The following is a 22907-nucleotide window of genomic DNA, read 5'->3' on the forward strand; positions in this document are numbered from 1 at the left end:
ACTGTCAACACTTTGGAGTCCATGCCCTTTACTGCTATAGATGTCTTTGAAAGGGTGAAAGCTTTGCACTCTGAAAGTGGTTTTTGTCAGCCAGGAAAAAAGCAATTTGGGGCTGGAATAAAGATTCCACACCTGCAAAGAGGTTATGTGGGAAATTACAGTGGGAGGAAACAGATGGGCAGAAAAAAAATGTTAATAGAAAACATTCCAGAAAGCAGAGAGATGGGAAAGAGAATATGCTATTCCTTCAGATGAAAAATGCAGTTTATTTTCATTGTGGGTTTTGGTGGTTTTTTTTCTTTCTTCCCTCTGCCCATCCCTACCCACCACCCCCCGCCCCCCCAAAAAATGCAAAGTTAAATTGATTTTTGGTCCAAAAACATGGCTCTGTTTTACCACAGCCAGTGGAAAACCTTGGTATATTGATGTAGTATGAAAATTCATGGAAGTAGTTTCAGCAACATCATATTGGCAGCATTAACTCAGGCATGGGAAATATTTCAGCTCCTCCAGGATTACAGTTTAAAAAAATAGGATCAATGGTACTGAATTGAGATGTTTAAAGATAGCTTTTTTGGTACTTAGGTATTATTTTCTGCTTTAATCCAAACTTTCCCAAAGTGGCATATACCCCATTTTCTCATGAACATCTTGAGAGAGCTTTTCTGAAGAGGACTCAGTGCAAACTGTGGATGGACAGCAGGATTTTTAATCATTTAGGTGGGCAAACTGGTGTCTGTGCTCCTTGTTATATGTCCTGGGGCAAGTGTCTGTGGCTAGATTTTTTTAATGAAAAGACATTTCACAGCCAGTTGGTAGTTAAATGGTAACATTCACTTGCGGGGTGGGGGTCTAAAAATAGGTGAAGGGAAGTGCTGCTGGTGGTGAGTGTCTCGCCCTGGGCTGCCTGAGGGCAGGGGCTGTGCTGCTACCTGCAGCTGTGGGAGCTGCTAGCTGCCTGTCCTGGCTGCTGAACCTGACAAGTATAAATCTTCATGTACTCAGAGCACCGGGTCCTGCTGGCAGAACAGGCACCTCCTGCCAGGTTTCTGGTTCCAGGACTTCCCTTGAACTAGGAACTTAGGAGAAGGGACAGTTTCCTGACAAAGGCAGTCATTCAATGTCAGCTGGCAAACACCAGCGCACATAAGGCTGAGATGCAAGCTGAGCACTGCTTTGAAGAATATTTCTTTGTAGCCAAATTGTGGATTTAGATATTTGGCCAAGCTGTAAACCTGACTTGTGCTGTGCTTGAAAATGACACAATTTGTTTGGGAGTCTTTCCTGGGAAAATGATAGAAATTCTCAGATTCCTTTCCTCTCCCCCAAATAGGGGAGGAAGTCTGAGAATAGTGTCACTGACAGTTGTCTTCTATTTCCTGAAGCCAAATAAACATATCAACTCATTGGGGGCATGAATTGGTGTTACAATTTAAATATTCCTGGCTCAAAGATGCAGATTTCATCTGATTTACTGCACTCATTGTGATTTTACAGCTTGATTCCCAAAACATTTTGTGTGGTTGCAAAAAAGTAATACTCTGCTATACCTGCAGTTTGAAAAAACTATTTTTGTGCAACTGAGTCACCAGCTCTCATTATTTATTAACTGTATAAGTATCCAGATAAGGCAAAGAAGAAAAATTTCACAAAACCAAAATGCTTGGGCAAAGATTCAACAGTTGAAGGACTGTGAATCTCTTTCAATTCTGGCCTCCCCTGCTGCAGTTCTCTCTGGGATACCTGCATTAATTTTGTTTAATTCTCTATGCTGCTTCTCAGAGTACCAATTAAAAACTGTTGTGCCTGTCAATATTAGCTGGTAGAAAATTGGGCTGGGTATGCTCTGTGATTGCCTTTGGTCACAGACACAGCCCAGAGCAGCCAAGCTGAGCTCTGCGCTCTGGCTTCCCCTGTGATCACAGGCATTTGAGCTGGGAGAATTTGATTTGGATCTGCCCTCAGGCTTATTTTTTTTCCCAAATGATTCAGGCAACTTAAAGCTGACCTGCTGTTCATGGGAAGGAGGTGAGCTGTCCTTGGTGATGCTGTAACAAAACAAAGTGGTGGCTGGGTTTAGCACAGGCTGCTGCCCCAGCCTTGGGTGGGGCTGAGTCCTGCTGCCTGCCACTGGAGTGTGTCCCAGAATTTGATGTACTTGCTCACACATTGTATTGAAAATAGTGGGGTTTTTTATTTTTTGGGGGGGGGGGGGTGGGGTGGGGAATTGTCGTGGGTTTTTTTTCTTCTAATAAACAGTTCTAGTTCTGCATTTCTTTACTTCAGTTTTTTCAATTTAGTACTGACAGTTTTGACAGTTTTTCAAAGCCAAAGAGGAACCTTCTCCCCCCTTCCATCCTTGCCTCAAAAAAGTAACATCCAATTTTTCCTCTCTTTGTGGGAAAATTATAAGCCATTATTGCTGCCTTTTGGGTGGATTCATTTTAATGACTCTCATACTTAATAAACATCTGCAGATGACTGCCCAAATCTAGGACAGAAAATCTACGCGTTGATCCAGAACAGCTTGGAAAGGCAGCACCTAAGTCCTCCTCCCCATCCACACCTCTCTCTTCCTAAGAGCAAGCTTGTGACCATCTCTCATACCTCTTGAAGATCAGAATCTTTAAATTTGTAATCCCCAGACTGGCTGGGAGAACTGAGTGGGAAAGCAGCTTTCTGCTACCATTTCCTGAAGGTTAGTGCTGGGGCTTATTTGCATCCAGCACTACAGAACTGCTGTTCAAATGCCAGAAACTCTGTGCAGGTTCCTACATTGTAAGGTACCTCCCTGGCAGGAGAATTCCTTCCTCAATGTTTAAGTGGGTAGAAAGCAAGATGGAAGAAATGGATGGCATCTTCCTTTGAACTCCTATAGGTGGGAGCTACTGGATAAGCTCACTTTAACATCTTTAATTTCCGTGGCCTCTGCTCACGACATCAGCATTATAGGTTGCTACCTCAGCAACCTCAGAGAAGTTGACCCTTCTGGCCTGCTGTGGTTCTGCCTGTCTGGAATACATTTACATCTGTATTTGCTGCTTCAGTCCCATTTTGCCAATATTGCTTGGCTGCAAGTTGAAGCAGCGAGGGAATGTGTTTCTCACTGCAGCTGCTGATGGCAGTACCACACATCCTGCACTCCTCTTTCAGACAGCTCCAGCACATGTGGTTGATTAAGCACATCAGCTGACATACAAATGAGAGAGACAAACTTAGCTGTGCATAAAGATCATACCCTGCTTATCCCCCTCTCTGACTGGATTTGTGAAACACCTGCAGCAAAGGCTTCACAGAGGAGCTGTCTGTGTACCTCTTATTAGGCCTCTAGTGCAGAAAACCCAGCAGCCTACCCAGGCAGCGTGGTAATTCCTAGCACATCCTTGTGCTGACAGCCTCAGGATGAAGATGTATCTGGAGAGGGTGTTAGCTGGCTGGGTGAGTTCTTCCACCAGGTCAGTGAGTTCATCTAGATTGTGCCGAGCACTCCTGCTGACATGAAGGATAGGGTAGGTGAAGCAATGACCATCCTTTCCAGTACACTGGCTGAAGTCCATTGTGGAGTTTCAGGCATGTCTGCACATGCCTTTGGGGAACACTTAATGTGTCCAGTCTGAAAACAGAGGCACCAGGAAAATGCAGTGACCAGCTGGTGAGGGGATGCCCTTATCACCTGAACTGCAGTTAGGTATTAGAAATGCCAAAGAGATGCTCAAGTTCTTTTGAGGATCAGAGTCTCTGCATAATGCAATTATCTGGATGTCTGAAGTACACCTCTTCTTTTAATAAAAGTGGGAATTTAAATGCAAAACTTCTGTTAAGGCACATTAAGCTTTAAGATTTGAATACAACAATCAGCGCATTCAGGCTCTGCTTTCCACAGCTTTTCTCACTTAGCCAGATGACATATGCATGCTGTGTTTTAGAGCTGAGCTCTGCCCTCATTTACACCAGGAACCCTCATTAAATTCAGCTGAATTCATTGAATTTAACAGGATTGCCTGGTGTAATTAATGTTTTGAGGACAAAGTTTGTCCTTACCTTTAATGTTCTAACATCATATAGAGCATTTAGATGTGTAACGGGCAGAATTTAGGGAAGTCAAACACTTAACTTGTATGTATGTTACATCCAAACCATAAAGTGACATTGAGTCTTAGCTGCATTTCATAAACAGTTAATAATTTGCATACATCCAGCAGTGATAATATGCCTCTGCATTTAAATTTTAATTATTCTGCAAGTCTACCAGGATGTCACTTGTTTAATGGCTGGCTGAGCTTAGAGGTCACCCAGTCCAAGTCTCCTCTAATGGCATTTTTATCTGAGCAAAAGCTTTGACTAATAACAACACAGCAAACATGCTGAAGTGAGACCTATGTAGTAATACACATGAATTAGAATGTAGACAAATTTGGAAAACGGGATTTTGTTTTCAGAATGTTTCTTCTATAATGGTTATTGGACTCTGACTAGGATAGTAACTTTTTATTCTCTGCCAATCAGAATACAGACTGTCATTTACATGTGCAGTGTCAGGCACTATGGAACCAAAAAGGAAGCTTTTTACTTCAGTTGTAAAGAGGCAAGTGGCTCCAGCATGCTGGATGATGACGGATCATGCTACTTTCACTTAGCATTGGAACAGACAAATGACACTTTCTGAAAGCAAGACAACAGAACAGCAACGCAACATGACTTCAGCTAAATGTATGTGAATCTCTTTTATATTATTTTACATATTATTGTAAAAAATGTAATACCTTGGGTTGAAAAGGACCTTTGAAGCTCATCTAGTTCAACCCTCTCCAAGGGCACAGACACCTTTCACTAGAACAGACTACTTAAAATCCATCCAGCCTTTGTCTTGAATGCATCCAAGGATGGGGAGCCTCTCTAGGCAAACTATTCCAGTGCCACACCAAGAAGAATAATATTTTCCTCATGTCCAAGCTAAACCTACCCTTTTTTAGTTTATAACTGTTGCCCCTTGTCCTACCTCTACATGTCCTGGTAAATTGTCCAGTGCTGTAGCATCTTTGAGAACAAGGCTGTCACATACCAGGAGTTCTTTTTATCTCCAAAGAAACCCCATGCCCAAGAAAAGGAACCTATGCTGGGGAAAATACACTACTAGAATTAAAAAATGAGTACAGGGAGTAACATACCTGATCAGATTAACAGCTGTAACAAAATGAAAACAACACTGATTTCAACTCACTTATCAGTGTAAACTGAGAATCTGTCTGATTACTGTTAAGCCTTGTCTAAAATCCTAGCAGAAATTAAAACAAATGTAAAACCTCATAAAGAATAATGCAATATAACTACTTTTAATTTACTATTTTAATACTCACTAAAGTTATGCAAATGGTGTTTAAGCCCAGCTAAAGCAGGTGGTGCTGAATATTTAATTTTTGAGTTTAGTAGTGGTACCTTAGGACAAGTCTACCCAGGTGCTGCACAAGTTTAATTCAGATCCAGCTGTTCAACCTAGAGGCCAAGTCAGAAACAGAAATACCAACTGCTTTAATTTTTTTTCAGTTGATTAGTACACAACTAGCTGTTGTTTTGGGTACAAGTATGGCCAAACAGAAATACACTGAAAAAATGGAGCAGTTTCTGTTTCTGCATAAGCTGTAGGCTTATATCTTTTCAGGTGGCCAGCGACTTTGCAGCATCCTTATGTCTGCATGTCTAGACTGCAGAAGTTTTCAAACAACCTGGCTTTTGAGGACAACTGTTTGGCCCCTGTACAGTATCTCCAGATGGACAAGCATAAAAATGAGTTATTGGTTACTTAAAAATACAGGTGGGGGTATTTAAAGGGAGTGAGAATTAATTGATGGATATGGTATTAAAAAATGTAACACCCTTATGGAATTGTCCCATGGCAGTGATTTGTGACAAGAAACTAGTCCAATTGCTAAGCATTAAATCTCAGAACAATAAAACTCCCCTATGAACAGATGCATATGTTGTGTTCATGTATGAGTGGGAGTATCTGCATTGAATCTTTATGATACAGCGGAAGGGAGAAATGTGGGCAGAGATGTGAAATACACTGGTATCACAGTGGTACTGTGATTCCAAAAATCTGGGTTCTGAGGGATGCCAAAATCAGTATATGCTGATACTGTTGCATCACTGGTAACTACCTTGTGTCCTGAACCCCATTTGCTTCCACTCTGTGTGGCCTAACCTTTAGATACCTCTGCTTCAGGCTCTGCATCATTTTCCCTGGGAAATACTTCATGCTTAGTGTTTTCGCTTTATAATGGAAGAGGAGAGGAACTGAACTGAAATCCATTGTGTTTCCACTCCAACTGGCAGTGCTCCTTTCTCTACCCAGCAGAATGCCAGAGTGGAGCAGCTTTGCAGAATCCATGTGTTTTAATCTGAAAGATTTAACAGTAACACAAAACCAAGGAAGTACAGGGAGACCGTTTAGTCTAGTCCCTCATTCTGTGGGAAACAGATTCTGTGCAGGATTGTTGGACTCCCTCACAAGCTCTTGGACATGTCCCTGTGCTACTGGGACTTGGATCAGATGGCCTCCAGCAGTTCCTCCCAACCTTAGCCATGCTGTGACTCTGAATGGTAGTTATCAAGCAGCCTCCTCTGACAGCCACAGACACACAAAGGTGTAATATTCAGGAGTCTGATGGGGACAAAATGAAGAGAGGTACACTCAGAATTTCCTTTACATAACACACATACTGATATTCTGTCAATAACTCATAGCTGATGAAATAAGCTCATTGGCTTGCTCATTGACTACTGACAAATTATCAAGACAAAATAAGGTTGAATTCAGTTTTTCTCATAAAAGAATCTGAGTAGTTGACTGTGTATATATATATATATATTTATGTATATACACACATGTGTATTGTAGTGCACTGTAATGAGGAGTAACTGGACAGAAATAGACCCGTAGGGATGAAGCTGGCTCTAAGTCAGCACAAAGTTTTTGCAATGGCAGGCCTATTAGAGGTGACAGGTTCTGTAGCAATGCCACTGAATATTCATAATTGAATAGATTTTATTTCACATTTACACATTAGCAGGAGTATATACAATTTAAAAAAACAGCCTTGCTGGAAAAACTTAGTTGGAAATATCTATCCCAACTTGAGACACTGAGTATTAAAGCTATCACCCTCTTTGATAGCCACAGCCTCTAGAAGTGCCTGCTTCTTTTGCATGCTGCGAGAGGACTCCAGTTCATACATGGTAGTCAGGTTGAAGAGGACACTCTCGTGCAGGTAGTGTTGAGGGTCCTGCTGAACCATTCCTTCCAACTGCCGGAGGGAATCCTTCAGTTTCCCCAGGTAAAGAAGACAAACAGCAGCATTGTTGTTAGCCTAGTGAAAAACATATTGTAAACAAATTGTGTGTTTATATATATATATATATATGTATTTACAAGTGATGAGAGAGAAGAAGTCTAGCATCTGCAGTTACAAGATATTTACTGTATGCTAAGAATTACTATTCTGCATGTGTGTGCAAAACTAAAATACATTATCAATTATACAATGCTATCCTTTTCTTTTAATTCTCAAATTTACCCTCTGCCAGTAGGACCTGCTGATGTCTAAGAACTGAAACTCTAAAAGACACTCTAAAATGAAATATAAATAGTATAGGACATTAGTCTGAAAGCCAAGAGAAAGAAATTTCAGAAACCACATGAGCTTCTACATGCATTTTCAAAGATTTTTTAAAAATTATTTTATTATATTTTCAGAAGTGTTTTTCTCTCTGTCTCTGGCTTGTATGTCCACATAAGCAACAGGAAGATACTTTCTTATCACAAAGGCATCTACAGCAGACTTCACATAAATCCAGCAAATAGGGCAGTCTAAATATATAATGAATGATCAAGTCAGGTTCCATTTTCCTTAACACACAAAATGGGTTTTATGAGTTACTGAAAGATTCCAACAGTACAAAGTGAAAACATGTTATAACATGTTTAGCAGCAGAAACTTTGGTATTTTCTAAAAGCTGAAGATAAAGGAAGAACATGGCCTTTTAGAAAAAAACATTTTTCTGTCCATTCAGAAAACCTTACTGATCTTGTGTGATTTATAATACACACTGTTTTACAGCCTGCAAAATAATGTAATTCATGTGTTCCTTAAACTCGGTCCCTTCAGTCTGTAGATGGCCTTGGAGCAGATTACTGGGGGTAAGCTGTCTGACTTCTCAGGAACACTTACATGACCATGCACTGAAAACTGCCAGGTGTAGGAAACCCAAAGGTAAATAAACAGCTCTTTGATCTCAGCTTGTGACAGGAAGCCAAGGCTCCAATATGCAACATGTGAAAAATGTCACGTTAAAAATTACAATATTCTTTCAATGTTGTGTGAAATCAAGTTAATTTTATACATGTTGGCAGCTGCCGTTTCTTTTCCTGACATCCAAGTCTATGCTAAAAACAGTGAGTGCCAAAAAAGTGCTTTTGCAAAGATCCCGTAAAAGAAGAGTGTCTTGGAATTTCTACATGCATGCCTAAGTATTCACGCCCTTCATACAGACTGGTTCTTAATTTCCCATCCCATTTTCCATCTTATCCTTATGTATACTGAAAACCTTTTGGCACACATGCCACATCCCATTTTTCTGTAAAGCCCTGAGCATACTCTGGGCACTAATTAAATCCATGCATGAAGTATTACGAGAATAATTTAGGTGTTCATTATATATGTATCAATTTGAAGATTTACCACAGCATTTGATGAGTCGATCCTTAAAATTTCTGTGAAAAATCGATGAGCTTCTGCAAAATTATTCTGACCGAGGTGGAGAAATGCTCTAGAAAGTAAGTGACATATAAATGAGTTCTACTCAAAAACCCAAGGTAATAATACATTTTAAAAAGAATGGACACCATTTTTTATTTTCCCTGTTACAGATGTGAGAGTTTCTGACATTTGTTCTTTACAGTGTGAAGGAGACACTGATTTACAGACAAATGAAATGACATCTTGGATCGCTCAGCTATATTTTTTGCCTACGAGAGCAACAGTCTTCATTGTCTTTTATTAATTTAAATGCAGATAATCTCTTCCCAGAATTATTTCTCTTCATGAAATCAGCCATATAATTTTCAGGGCACTTTTGAACAATATCTTCTAAATATATTAAGCCAATGTGCTAACCATTGCAAAGTGAGTCCCCCATCATGCAGCTCGATTTACTACAGTGTATTCAAGCATCCTTTGAAGCTACCGGGTGGTACTTTCCTGGCAGCTCTGATTGTAGGATAACTGCCCAAAATAACTTCTCCTCTCCTAAAAGGTATTTATGTAAATGTATATTGAAAAAACACGGTGAAAATATGCAGTGTCTGAAAGAATGAGAAAAAGCTTTGTAAAATCAACTGAAAGATCACAGTTTCAATGCAGGATGATATGACTACCAAGTTACAGAGATCTCCTGAGTCTGTACGACACTCAGTCTCACCTATGACAGATGAAGTCCCATAAAAGAGAGAAAGAGAACACGATTGTCTCAAGGAAAGTTTAATGATCACCTTACATACTTTTAGAACAACATTTTAAGAAGTTTTATTTAGCTATTAAATTACCTACCTGTTCATTAAAACCATAATTTGGCTCTGTAGTCCATCCAATTTGTGAGTCACTTTCTCAACATCTTGAAAATATTTTTCTGCAGTTTTTATGTCTCCAATCTAGACAGAAAAATCGTGAGTTACCACAATAAGAAGAAAAGAGCTACATCCTGATTATATCTTATAAGGACACAAAAACATATACAACATATCAAAGTTCATTATCAATCTCTTTACACAAAGATGACTGGGTAACAACTGTTACCAAACAGTGTATTTGAAGAGCCATGTTAAGGTCATGAAAAGCACCCAAAAAGCATGTGCAGTTTGCCCACAGCAGTTTCTCAGCTGGGGCTGTGGGGCATTCGTGGACTGTAGGGCAGGGAGGCCCCATATCCTCATTTAGCTCCTTTGTTGTAACTAACTCCACAGTTCAAAACAGTAGTTGAAAATGAGAAAAGGTCAGAGTTACTTCCAATGAAATGGGGCATTAGTCCACAGGAAGGGAAGACAGACACCAATGACCTTGTAGTTAGCCCAGGACCCACACCTGCTTTATCCACAGCCTCTGGGTCGTAGCCAGGGGCCACAGGACGACTTCAGTGCATCACACCACATGTCAGAAAACAACTCCAATACAATGGGCCAGTGAGGATATTGGCAAGATGGGCCATTTGCAGATTAAAAAAACACCAAAGAGTGAGTTGAGCAGGATGAAGGAATGGGAGATTTGAAAACTGGCACAAAGAAGTAGATTTGATGGGGGGTGGAATGGGGGAAGGGATTTCTAAAAAGGAAGGGGTATTTCACCTAAAGGTGTGTCACATACATTGCTCTTTGAGATGAAAAAGAATACTTGAAGGAGTCCACTTATTTGGAAAATAAGTTACCAGCATGTTTTTCAGGCTGGAGAGATGGAAGAAGACAAAAATTTACTACTGGGTAAAATAAATCTATCAAAACGAGTAAAATTAAACTAGTTCAGAAGCATAAAGCCATGGAAACCAGGCAGTCCTCAGGCTGGGAGATTCAAGGGGGCCCTCAAGAGACCACCCATTTTTTTAAAAACACTATGAAAAATGTTTGTGACAAATGTGCTGAAGTCTCCGTAATGTTCTCAGATGGTGGATCCAGAATTCAGAATTAATCCAGAATTCTTAAATTGCCCTAGCATTAGAAAATACCTCCTATCTTATTGCACTTTTTACCTCAGCTTTTTGTCCTGTCCATAGTGGTAGGGAAAAATGTATGACTCCTCTTTTTTTACAGTCTTTTGCATACTTGAAATTTTTTTATTCCCTTCTAGAATGAAAACCAATTTTCAGGAAAAGCAGTGTTTAACCCTTTTCTCATAGATAATGCTTTCTGGATTCTCTGAACTCTCTCCTGTTACTTCACATCCTCCCTCAAGTGCCCACATAAGAAGTCTCCATAATCCAACTGATCTCTCACCAGCAGTAAGAAGCAGGAATCACTTTGTTTCACATGTGAATATAAATTTTGTTTTTATGCCAAGGATCTGGAAGTCCAATTTGTTTACCCTTGTGTACCCTTGTGTAGTCAGCCTATTTCCTTTCTAGAGGAAATAGGCTTATTGTTGCTTCTCATTTTGTATTTGTATATTACTCCCAGTCTTTGGTAGCATTTTGCCTTTGCTGTTTGAATCACAGCCAATTTAACATTTCAGCTTCTCAACTTGTCAAGATTATTCTGCATTCTGATCCTGCCCTTCATAGTGTCTGTACCACTCCCAGCTTGGCATCATCTGTACATTTTACAAGCATGCTTCACATTTCATCATACAAGTACTACCTAACCAAAAAATACAAACAACACTACAAACCCTAAAGAGATCCTTGTGGAAAAGATCATCTAGCAAGTCCTTCTAGTCATCAGCAAATGACTTTCCAACTGCACTTTTCAGAGACAGCAAACATCCATCCATCTGAAGGCTTCATCTACATTTCTTCCCAGTTTTCTTACAGGAATATCCCAGAGGCAGTACCCACTACTAACACCACTAATAAAACAGATACTGCTTCACCTCCAACTACAAGTCTTATTCCATGTCAACATAAGGAAATTATTCTTCTTTACGTTTAGGAGATGATCCAATTAAACACTGCAGTCAAAGATGTAGTATCAGTTGCTGTCCATCTACCAAGCATTTCTGGAACACTCATTAATAGTCTTTTCTAATGAAACAGATGCATTTATCCCAGATGTTATGTAACTGGACTCAAAACAAATATTATTCATCTGAAAATACCATACGTTCACTTGTAATGACAAAGGATACAACTTTTCTCTATAAATCTCACTAAAGATTTAAATCACCAAGAAAGTAATTACATTTAATTAGAGGATAATGCTGGCAAAGTGTAAATGAATCTGTCCTCCAGTATTTTTAGCCTGGGAATCCCTTAACCATGAGAACAATCAATTTCTAAAGCAAGCTACCAGTTTGCTCCCCTGGGAGCTTGATGAGTCCAAATCTAGTATGCTTTGATACTAATTACACATTATTTGTGATCATGAATAGTTCTGATTTCTTAGCAGCATCTCATATCTTCTCAGCAAACATGCTGAACTCTTAAATCTCATTTTTCCCACAGAGGGGAAACAGCTTACTTTTTAAAATTTTTTGGTGGGAAATATAATTTAAAAGAAATAACTAGTTTTAATTAGTCATTAAAGTAATTTAACCAATTTAAGTGGTCTTTATCACTTATTTATCACTTTATCACTTATTTAACTTAGTTTAGAAAGTATGACTTCAGTATCAAATAATAATTAGCACATCAAATAAAAATGAAGATTCTACTGTTAACCTCAAATAATCATATTCCCTAACAAAGGGAATATTCCAATATGCTACATGCTTAACTTTGTTGTTTGCCTGGAAACCAAGATTAGTTTTCTTCTAGAATTTTTTTATTGCTTTTGACTCAAGTTTTGCAGCAATTTATTGCAGAGGGTAAGGTCAGGCATATTTTAAATTTTTTTCTTAATGTACTTATTCAAATGGAAATTTTGGATAGGTCAGCCAGTGAGAGCTACACAATATAATCCTAGAGACTAAAATGTATTCACTGTTTCTCTCATTCATTGTTTCTGTTTTACAGGTCAGGTGACTGCTGAGAGACTTGCTGAGAGTCCTTATGAAAATTTGTCTGTGATAACCTCTGTTTCTTCCTCCATTCTACATTTCTATAATTCTCATTTCCCACTTTTTAAGGCAACAGCCAAAGGCTGTACATCAGATCTAGACCTCTGTATGTTCCACTTACATGTGAAGATAAAGAGGACATGATGCCCTAGACTAATTAGCTCAATTTAATTAAGAAAAAATAATCAAAGTAAAAGAAATAAAGTTTTACATGTTCAAAAGGTTGCAACTTTTTTCTGCTAAACTCCTGAATTACATTTTATTCCACTTTATTGCCTTGTTTTATGTGTGTGATGTCTACTGTCAAACAGTGTCTGTGACTCATAAGCAACTGTAATCTGGCTGCCTTACACCTCTCTCAGTAAATGTTCAAAGTCAGCAGCAGAGTCTGAGGTTATTTGGGATTTGCTACTTGTTTTTGAGAAGTTGTGACATTTGAATACTGGAAAACTGCTTTTCTATTTTACCTGCAAGACATTTTACTTTTTTTTCCAGCGAGTGCCTTGTCAACAGTGCACACTTTACCACAAAGTGATCTTACCAAAATGATGATGCCCAGGACTGCAACACATTTATCTTTCTTTAATTCAAATGGCTTGGTTTTGATTAACTGGACACTGCCTCTTTCTCTTAATATATCAAAATCTTGCATCTGTTGCACTAGTACCCCCCAAAGAGAGCTGAAAATTTTGTGACAGGAAAAGACAACAAGCCAAGCAATAAAACCTTATCTCCTTAAGGTGCTAGAAGAAATGAAAATATTTGCATTTAGAGACCATTCTTTTTAACTTCTATCTAGGTCACATGAAAATATCAAGGACTCCTCATAACTCCTTTTGCTATGTCCAGATGTGACAGTAAAACCCTTCAGAACAGGAGGCCTGTGGTCACAGCATTGTGGAGGTCAGGGATTTCAAATTATTCTGTAAGTTAGGAGATGCTTTCCTCACAGGAGTGAAAATTTCTCCAGAGCAAATGGAATGACAAACAGACTTTGGGTGTGACATCAGGGTAGACACTCTTGTCAGAAAGGCAGTGCCAGTAACATACCAAGTCATTTTCACAGAAACACCAGAACTATTAACAACTTGTATTTCCTTTAGTATTTTGCATATTTACAGTACCATTCTTTAATGCACATAATTATTATGTTCCCTATTTAGGCCGTAATTAATGCAGACAGCCAATATAATAAAATTGCTCCACAGTGATGGAGATCCATTTTAGACTAGAGACTTTTAAAGACAGACATGTCTAACATATTGCGAAGCCATGCTCCTTGCTGAGAACTGAAAATCCATAATTGAATTTGAATGACATTCTATGATTTCAGGCAAGCAATGTTAGTAATTATCTATTAAGAGTACATTACTCAATTTCAATATAATTTTTATTACAGGAATGTCACAAATAAGATCATTTGTAAATACCTGAAAATACAAAATTAGAGTTATCATTAATAATAAAAGTAGATAAAAGAGGAAAAGTTTGAATGATGAGTATCAGAAATATGAAAGAACTTCAAAGAACTTGTGAGATGCTAAAAATTAAAAAAATCAGATAGCTATTTAGATGCATCATTTTATGAAAAATAAAAAGACATCTATTTTTATTTGCCATTCAATACAGGTACATGGACTTCTATTATACTTTTCTGTATACTGTGTTTTTCTTTTAAGGTGCCCTCCCCTGTCTTCTCAGGGATATGATCTGGACAAAAGGACACTCTTGAATTTTTTCTAGATGAAGATGGCAGTTATACAGTGGGACTGAGAGTTGCATGCAGTCTGAGGCAGTTAGACATGAGATTTTTAGTGAAATTCTGTCTCACTGATGTCAATGGGAGCTTTACCCTTAGTTTTAGGGAAAACAGAATGTCACTTTTTGAATAAAATACTAGCATAACTTTCTACATGTTCTTTGTTTGCTAATGCACTTTAAATACTATAGGTGCTTCATATTTTCTAATTGTATCTAATATGACATGGTAGAACGGTTTTTGTTTTGAGCACTGCCTCTACAATTTGACATGTGCCCTACAAAAACAGCTACAGTTTTAAATGCAATGATTATTCTTGTAGCTATCAACAGCAGTATTACCGAGAGCAAATTTAGAATAAATGCATACCTGAAGGAAAATCCTTCCAATTCCACTCAGCAACTGAGGCTCTTGCTGTGGGTAATATTTGATGACAGAGTGGTAAGCATCTACAGCCAGCACGTAGTCCTAAGGGTGGAAAGCAAACAATCAGGTGTTTAACCTCAGAACACTTCAGTCTTTGAGTCACCTTCTTCCTAAAGACATATTCCAGCAGAATTAAAGCATTTGCAGCTTGTCAGTGGGACAGAAATTCCATCAATCACTATAGGCACTAGTGGCTGACTACATTGGTCTTTTCTCAGTTATACTGGAACTGCATACATAGGGGATCTTTTTTTTTTTTTTCTTTTAAGAGGATCATATTCTTTTTGTAGCTAAATGTCACAAACTAAAACTCTGAACATTTACTCTTCATCCTACATTATCATTTAGGATGAAAGTCAAGCACCTTCAGTGTGACTGGGGGTATACATACTTGAGAAGTGTCTCACGTTCCAAATATGTGCATAATTCACATTGTTTAACAAACTATATTCCAAAGCTTTGTAAAATGCCTGTGCACATGCTCTTGTGAAAAACATCACATGACAGAAACTGCAATTCCTACACATCTTCAAATTACAAACTAGCACTACTACCAAGGGGAACAGGACATTTTCCCTTCCTCCACCCAAATTGCTGGGTTTTTTACTGCATAAGGGAAACAAGACATTTTCCCTCTCTTCACCTGAACTGGGTTTCTTACTGCATAAAAGCAGGTAATCTAAATAGAAAATGTATTTGGGCTAAAACTAAGTGAGGGGACGACTGGTTCTGATCTCCAGAAAGCTCTGCAAGGTACATCACACCTGCACAAAGGCCATGCTGGCAGGGGGCAGGCAGATATTCCTGCTCAAGATGGAATGCTGCTATAGCCTCCAGCTTAGGACCACTGACAGAAGATCAAACAAATGGCTCCCATTTCCCATGGGAAAGAAATTCCCATGTGACTGGTTCCTGCAGTTCAGCCCTTTCATGGTTGCAGTGCAGTAATTCAAGGACCTCGACAGGACATGACTTTCAGAGCCTGGCCACAAGGCTTGGCAGGCAGAGGTGGGAGGCACTGCCCATGCTCTATGCTGAGACCAGCTGTGGCTGTAGGAATATCCACTGGCCCGGGGCTGTACCAGCTTGGAGAAACATGAGCAGAGGCAGAGAGCACACACCTTTGCTTACAAAGGCCAGGCCAAGCAAAGGCTGAGGACTCTCTGTGCTGTAACACTTTAGTGCTTCCCAATAGTCCTGCCCTTCAACTTAGTACAAGAATTGTGGTGGGCATTAGAAAGCAAAGGACAACAGAGAATAATCTTAAAAAACTACACAGACATCTTGGGACACTCTCTGCCCTACCATTAGTCTTAGTCAAATTATAGTACTCATTTAACTTGTTCCTAATGTGATCACAGCTACTGGGAAAGGTTGTTTTTCGTCATCTCCTGCTTGGTTTGAGGAAGCAATGTTCCCCACATGTAATGAATTTCTTTTCCTGAGGATGCAATTAAAAGGAGTAAACCTTGTATCCAGTTCTGAAGTCCTCAGCACAGGAAACACATGAATGTATTGGAACAGGTCCAGAGGAGTGCAACAAAAATGGTCAGCGGGCTGGAACATTTCTGAGAGAGTTGGGGTTGTTCAGCCGGGAGAAGAAAAGGCTCTGGGGAGACCTCATTACAGCCTTTCAGTACCTGAAATGGGCTTATATATCAGGGCCTGCTCTGATAGGACAAGGGGTAATGGTTTTAAACTAAAAGAGGGTTGATTTAGACTAGATAATAGGAATGAATTTTTTACAATGAGGGCAATGAAACACTACAAGGTGTTACTCAGGGATATAGAGCATGTTCCATCCCTGAAAACATTCCAGGTCAGATTGGTTGGTGCTCTCAGTAACCCAATCCAGTTCAAGAGGTCCCAGAGCATGGCAGGGATAGGTTATAGTACATGACCTTTAAAGGTCTGTTCTGACCCAAACCATTCTATTTGAAATATATTGTTTCATACAAACAAAAAGTCAAGAAAAGTCTTTTGAGTCTAAGCTGTATATGAGAAAAATTACATGTCCGTAATAGCAGGAGGTGAGATAGCCCAGGAAAGCCCACTGCAGGACCTTTCTTTTGCAAACAACTTGTATACTGTGGGTATAATGATTAATTCTGAACAATTAATTATTAACATTTAGAGTTTATTACAATTCTAATGTGCCATGACAAGTTCACACTTATTCCTGGTAATAAAAAGAGTCCAGAGGAAAACCAACATGCCACATACACAAGTATATTTATTTAAATGCTGCTGTATTTATCAATCACAACTCAAATGTGATGAAATTAAAGCAACCATAATTTTTCATAAATTTATGATTTAGGAAAACTTCAATTTTCATTCTAATGTCTCTCAGTAAAGGACTTACTTATTTGATCATGGAGTACAACTGTGTTAGGCACTCATAAAAAACTTGAAATAGGGACCCTTTGATCTAGATCTTTAGAGGAATCCCAGTCATGACTGTAGTACCTATTAATTCTTCCAAGAGTATAATCTACGAAATCTGAAGGATTGTCCGTGACTGTGATTTTTATCCCTTCAAGCATAAAATGTGGTCACTAGAGAAATAATTTTCTTGTATCAAATTCTGTGGTCTAAAGCTGCCCCTTACGCAGTGCTCACTCCTGTGCATACTCTAAGGCTCTGGCTACACAACAAAGATACACAGCACAACCAGGAGGGACTGGGACTCTGAATCACATCCCCAAACTGATGCAGAAACAAGCCCCATGAGATTAACTCCAATGAGCCCAAGACCATGCAGCAAGTTGATAGAAAAGTGCTTTTGCCAGCTTAGTTTACAGCTCAGCATGAACTGACTGCAGAAAAGCCTCAGCCACAAGAAGCTGAACGAGTGGGCAGTGTTTGCACCATCACAGCAGCACAGGCTCCCTTGTGTACATAGCAGTCAGCCTTGGTAGAAACAAGCAGCCAAGTCTTAAGAGGCCCAGGCTGCAGGGGCTTCATGGATTTGGCTTAGACAGGCAAAGAACCCTCCTTTTCTGCACTCCTTATCTCCAACACCATATGCATTACAAGTACATAAATGTGAGACTACAGGTCAACATTAAGAGTCTGTGCACTCTGTTGGTGGTCACTGCCCCCTCTTTCCACACAATAGCACAGCACATCACATCTGTGCTTACCCACCCCATGCCTTGCAGTATCTGTTGCAGGAATAGGACCCATTTCTTCCAGGAGATGACAAGAGACTAAATTATGTATGTCCAAAGGCACAAACAAGGATGGCTTCAGGATGAAACTGTGAAACATCATCATATCTAGGCTCACTTCTAAATACAACCTCATTCTGTGGTCACCTGTGGATCTCTCAGTGAGTTTAAGATGCATTTATTACTCTCCCACACTATGATGAAAGCATTAGGAGATTTCTAGAATATCTTACATGTGATGCAGAACAATATTATTCTGTGGTGAGTTATAGAGGCTTCTTATCTGACAGTTTCTTCTGATAGAGCACATTGTAAAATAGATAATATTTGGTCTCACTTACTCTAAAGACTGTTCCCATTCACAGTTTTGCTAATGTGACATAATACAGCAAAGATTGTTTGATGGAATGATAAATACACACCGCCTCTGAGAAGTGAAGTCTTGACTGATACAAGGTGTTGTTGTGAGGAGTAAAACATATTAAATATTGCCAGTAAAAACCCCAATGACTACAGCTTGTGATCTTAAGACTTAGAGATGGGGCTGACATATTGTCGTGGTCTTTAATTTAAAAAGACTAAGAACCTTCCAGTTTTCCACACCTTTGTAAAAAAAATCCCAAAAGAAGGTTTGAAGTTACACTATTTAGGATATGAATGACAACAGGCCTATTGTTTTATAACTCAATACCTCTTTAATTATGGAAATTTGGGGCTAACATTGCACATACTAGTAAATAGTATAATAACAGTAAATAGTATATAATAATAATATATTATTACATTATTATAAAATATAATAGCATATAATAATAGTAAACAGTATAAAATAGTTCTAGCAAGCCACTGGACCTACTTGCTGGAGTATGTTTTTTGTAATGCACCACTGTACTTCCCTTCATGGCTAGTGCATTACACATTTTTATATTTTCCTCATCACCACCTTTTAGTACTTAATTAGAAATAAGCATAAATGACCATGATGTGTAGAATGCTGAGAGTAAGTTCAAGAAACCTTAGATTAAAAAATCTTAGTTACAAGGAGTTCATAAATACTTTGTTTTGGGCAGAGAGGACAGGGATAACTTATCCTTCCCCTCCATCTAGTGCAGTTGTGGAAGGGTTATGAAAGCAGAGATTCACAGTGCTATGAATCCAGAGAGCTGTACTGCAGCACTCAGGCAAAACACAGCGTTTCTCCTTTAAATCATACAGGAACCAAAGTCATAAGGCATCATTCCCTTGTGTCACTAGCACAAGCTGCTACCTCCTTCTTGATACCATTTTAATTGTATTATACCCAGATTAAAATCAATTCTAATGCTTTTGTTTTATGAAGGGCAAGTTCTACAAAAGCTAACACAACACTGAAGAAAACTAAAAAGCACAAAATGTGCCTTTAATTAGAGTGCATTTATAATATATATGGAAAATACTTAAGTGTTTATTCCTTAGAGAGAGCAAAGTCTGGTAAGATAATGTCAAAAGTGATTTTAGCTCAGATGAAAAGAACTTAAAAAGTTTTTAAGACACTTCCATGGTGATTTAGTAAAGTGACAAGCATTTTGCAGATAGGCTTTTGAAATGAAACAATGCACATCATCAGCTGTATGTTAAATTAATATTCCCCTCATACTGCTATATTCAGCACATGCTTTCATAGTGACATAAGCCCACAGTTCTTGTAAATGGAAGTCTAAAGTGAGAGGTTTTATGGCCTCCCTTTCTCCTCCTGCTGTATTTCCACATCTTTCCTGAAGTTTCCCCTTCTTCACAGGAAACAGGAAAGCTGTTTGATATCAGTTGATACAACTGGGATCCACCATTTCTTTGTCATTTGGTTAAGTCCAACAATGGTGCACAGAAAGAAGGCAGAACCCATTTAAAAAAGATGTTATACAAAGAAAGGGAGATGACCAGGAAAGAAAGACTGCCTTGAACTACTACCAAACAGTCACTGGCCACATGGATAAAGGGACACAGCAGGCAGAGCTCAGTACCTAGGAAAGATATCCCCAGGGTGTAGGAGACATGACTCATTTCCTGTGTCCGGGTGAACCAATTTGCCTTTACTCTCTACTCCAAAATAAGATATTCGTCCATCTCAAAATTTAAGGAGATGTTTAACTATGAAACAAATTAGGCATATTTAAAAAGACAAAAAACCCTGTACTACATAAACAGAATTCTTTGATTCAGGTAAGTAATGCAGAAAAGATATGACATGAAATAAGCCTAATTAAGAATTGAGGATAACGAATTTAGATTTAAATAGTTATAGGGCCAACATTTAATTACAGTGGATTTTTTTAAATTTTCAAGTGTCAATCCTGACTAGATTGTTCCCTGTTAAATGCTACTGTAGTATTTTTGGCAAAAGAAAGAGGTCAGTAAAAGTAAGATAATATGTTTGGGGTTTTTTCATACCTAAGTCACACAGTTTTACTTTAATATATTACTATTATAATCATAATCATCGACTACTTGCCCAAGGTATTCCGTCACTTAACAGCACCTGGGGACCAAGCACAGTGTTGCAATATTGTAAATGGCCACTAGATGGCAATAGATGGTGCTGACTTGGAGAATGAAATCGTTTTTTCTTAAATTACACACACTTGAAACACTCGGATAAAAACAAATGCAGTTTTTAAAGTATATGATACAACAGCAAAAAAGGGTGGAACCGTGTTAAATTAATACAATTGTTCATGGGAGAACTTACAAAAGTGTGTTTAAAACTAATCTGAATAGATTCATGCTGAATACTCTGGAAGGTGGAGAAGATGACTACAGGACTGCTGCATGTTAGAAGGGTCTGGGGATATTCCTGAAAACTGAAAGACTCACAGGTACCCTACAGCCAATGCACTGAAATGCAAATTTCAGATGGAATGTTAATTATGCATTAACATGCAATTTTGGGTAATTTGGAAGTTGTTGTGAACCATAAATTTCTAATTTAACAGCTGTGAGACAGACCCTAAATACAACTGGTCTTAAGAAGTATCTGAGCTGCCATATTTCTGAAAGATCATTTCCAAAAAGATGACAATTGGTATTCACAAATGTATTTCTGTTACTCAAATAAAATATCACTAACAAGATCGAACCAGAGGAAGGTGATAACTGTGAGTGCACGTAGATTTGTGTGTACATATGGAAAACATATGAGTTAAAAAAGAACTCACAGCAAAAAGTAAAGTTCTTGAAAATATATATACCACTATTTTTTATTTATGTATTCTACTTTGGTTGGGATAGCAGCTCATGTTCTTCTTCACTTGCTCACTGAAAACCAGAATGATTTAAAAAATGAGCCTATGTCATGTACCTACTTCAAAAGACAAATTGTTTTAATGAACAATTATTTCTAGGCAAGACAGAAATGTTCTTATTACAACATAATCATGAAAATAAATGTGTGTTTCCCCTAATTCCCACAACAAGAATATTCCATTTCAAGTAAAGCTGTATACATGGCTCTTATATAAAAAAAAAAAAAAAACCAAAACGAAAATAACAAGTCATACTTTTTTGAGGTATTGTAATATTAAGAATGGAGCCTTGTTTGGGAAGTAGCTCAGTAAACATCAGAGGATCAGGTCTGGCATGACCTTGGGTAATCAAAGTGCAGGGAGCCAGGAGTGCAAATCTTGGCCTGTGAGGATTCCACTGCTCCAAGGCTGTTGCTGCTAATTGATTTGCAGAGCACAGTCAGGCTCAGGGTAACAGCAGTTTGCTGCAAGAATGGTGACCCCCCTGTTTTCCGGACCACAACAGGATCGGCAGAAGTCGTTTTATTTCTGCTTCCAGAATACAAGGAGAAGCTAAGAGTGTTGCACCAAACGGAGTACAATTGGTTAAAAAATGTAAGGAGGAATCAAGGCAGAAAACCCCATCAGTGACAGCTAGTCACTTTTGCTTTTATTGCTTTCTCTTCCACCCCTACCCACTAGTGAGGATTTAAACTTGAAAGAAGACATATTACAACTGAGATCAGTTGACAAGGGAGAATGTATTTAGATGTTTTGGATCTCTATCAGATACAAAAGCTACAGTGTTATTAAACCTCACAAACAGAGCAACTTTCCTAGGGCACAGTTTGAAAAAGGCAGAGCACATAATTGCTTATAATTAGAGCATTTAGTTAAGTGTTTGAAAAATTCAATTTAAAAATGCAAATTCTGTATTGTTATTGCATGTTCTTTAGGATGATTTGGGGAGAAATAAGTACAGATATGTTCCCAAAGAACATTACTGCAAATAGCTATCTATTAAATAAGACATTATTAAGCCTAATTAATTCTTCACTAAGCAAAACCTTAACGTACTGTCAGGTAGTCTTCCCTTATCTCTGCACCAGTTATTCACTGGCATTTTCTCTGACATTCTATTCTGGAATATACGGTACCTCTGCAGCTCTGCCACCCACGTACCTTCATCATTAGCAGACAGTTTGCCATGGAGTACATCACCCGGCCCAGACGTGACCTCCACAGCTGAACAGAGGCTGCAAAATAAGAGCAGCTTGTGAATTTGCACAAATAAATTAGAGGTTCTTTCTTGCCATCAATTATTGGTCCTATGAATTACGATTTTGAAAGGTCCCCCTCGTTAACACCACTGGGGTTTAGCCTAGAATTTTTAATTCTCAGCTCTGCTGCAGCATCAGAGAATTCTGCATCTCTCCAAAGGAATTGCTCAAGCAGCTCTGGGTACCATACACAAGGCAACAATGCAGAGCAATAGACAGTCACTCAGCTCTCAGCTCAGGCCAAATATTAAACACCA

General features: G+C 38.6%; 1 protein-coding gene across 2 annotated transcripts in view; it reads right to left on the bottom strand.

The window, feature by feature from the left end:
- Positions 1 to 7027: 7027 nt before the first annotated feature.
- TRAPPC12 (trafficking protein particle complex 12) overlaps positions 7028 to 22907 on the bottom strand; it is a 50889-nt gene continuing 35009 nt past the window's right edge. For both annotated transcript variants that reach the window (XM_030945089.1, XM_030945090.1), the window contains exons 8-12: positions 22553 to 22626; positions 14884 to 14982; positions 9606 to 9706; positions 8739 to 8826; positions 7028 to 7367 (exon numbers count right to left, since the gene is read on the bottom strand). In XM_030945089.1, coding sequence (XP_030800949.1) covers positions 7125 to 7367; positions 8739 to 8826; positions 9606 to 9706; positions 14884 to 14982; positions 22553 to 22626 — 605 coding nt within the window. In that variant the 3' untranslated portion in view covers positions 7028 to 7124. The remainder of the gene's footprint in view (positions 7368 to 8738; positions 8827 to 9605; positions 9707 to 14883; positions 14983 to 22552; positions 22627 to 22907) is intronic.

This window comes from Camarhynchus parvulus, chromosome 3 (genome assembly GCF_901933205.1).
Source record: "Camarhynchus parvulus chromosome 3, STF_HiC, whole genome shotgun sequence".
Classification (NCBI taxonomy): domain Eukaryota; kingdom Metazoa; phylum Chordata; class Aves; order Passeriformes; family Thraupidae; genus Camarhynchus; species Camarhynchus parvulus.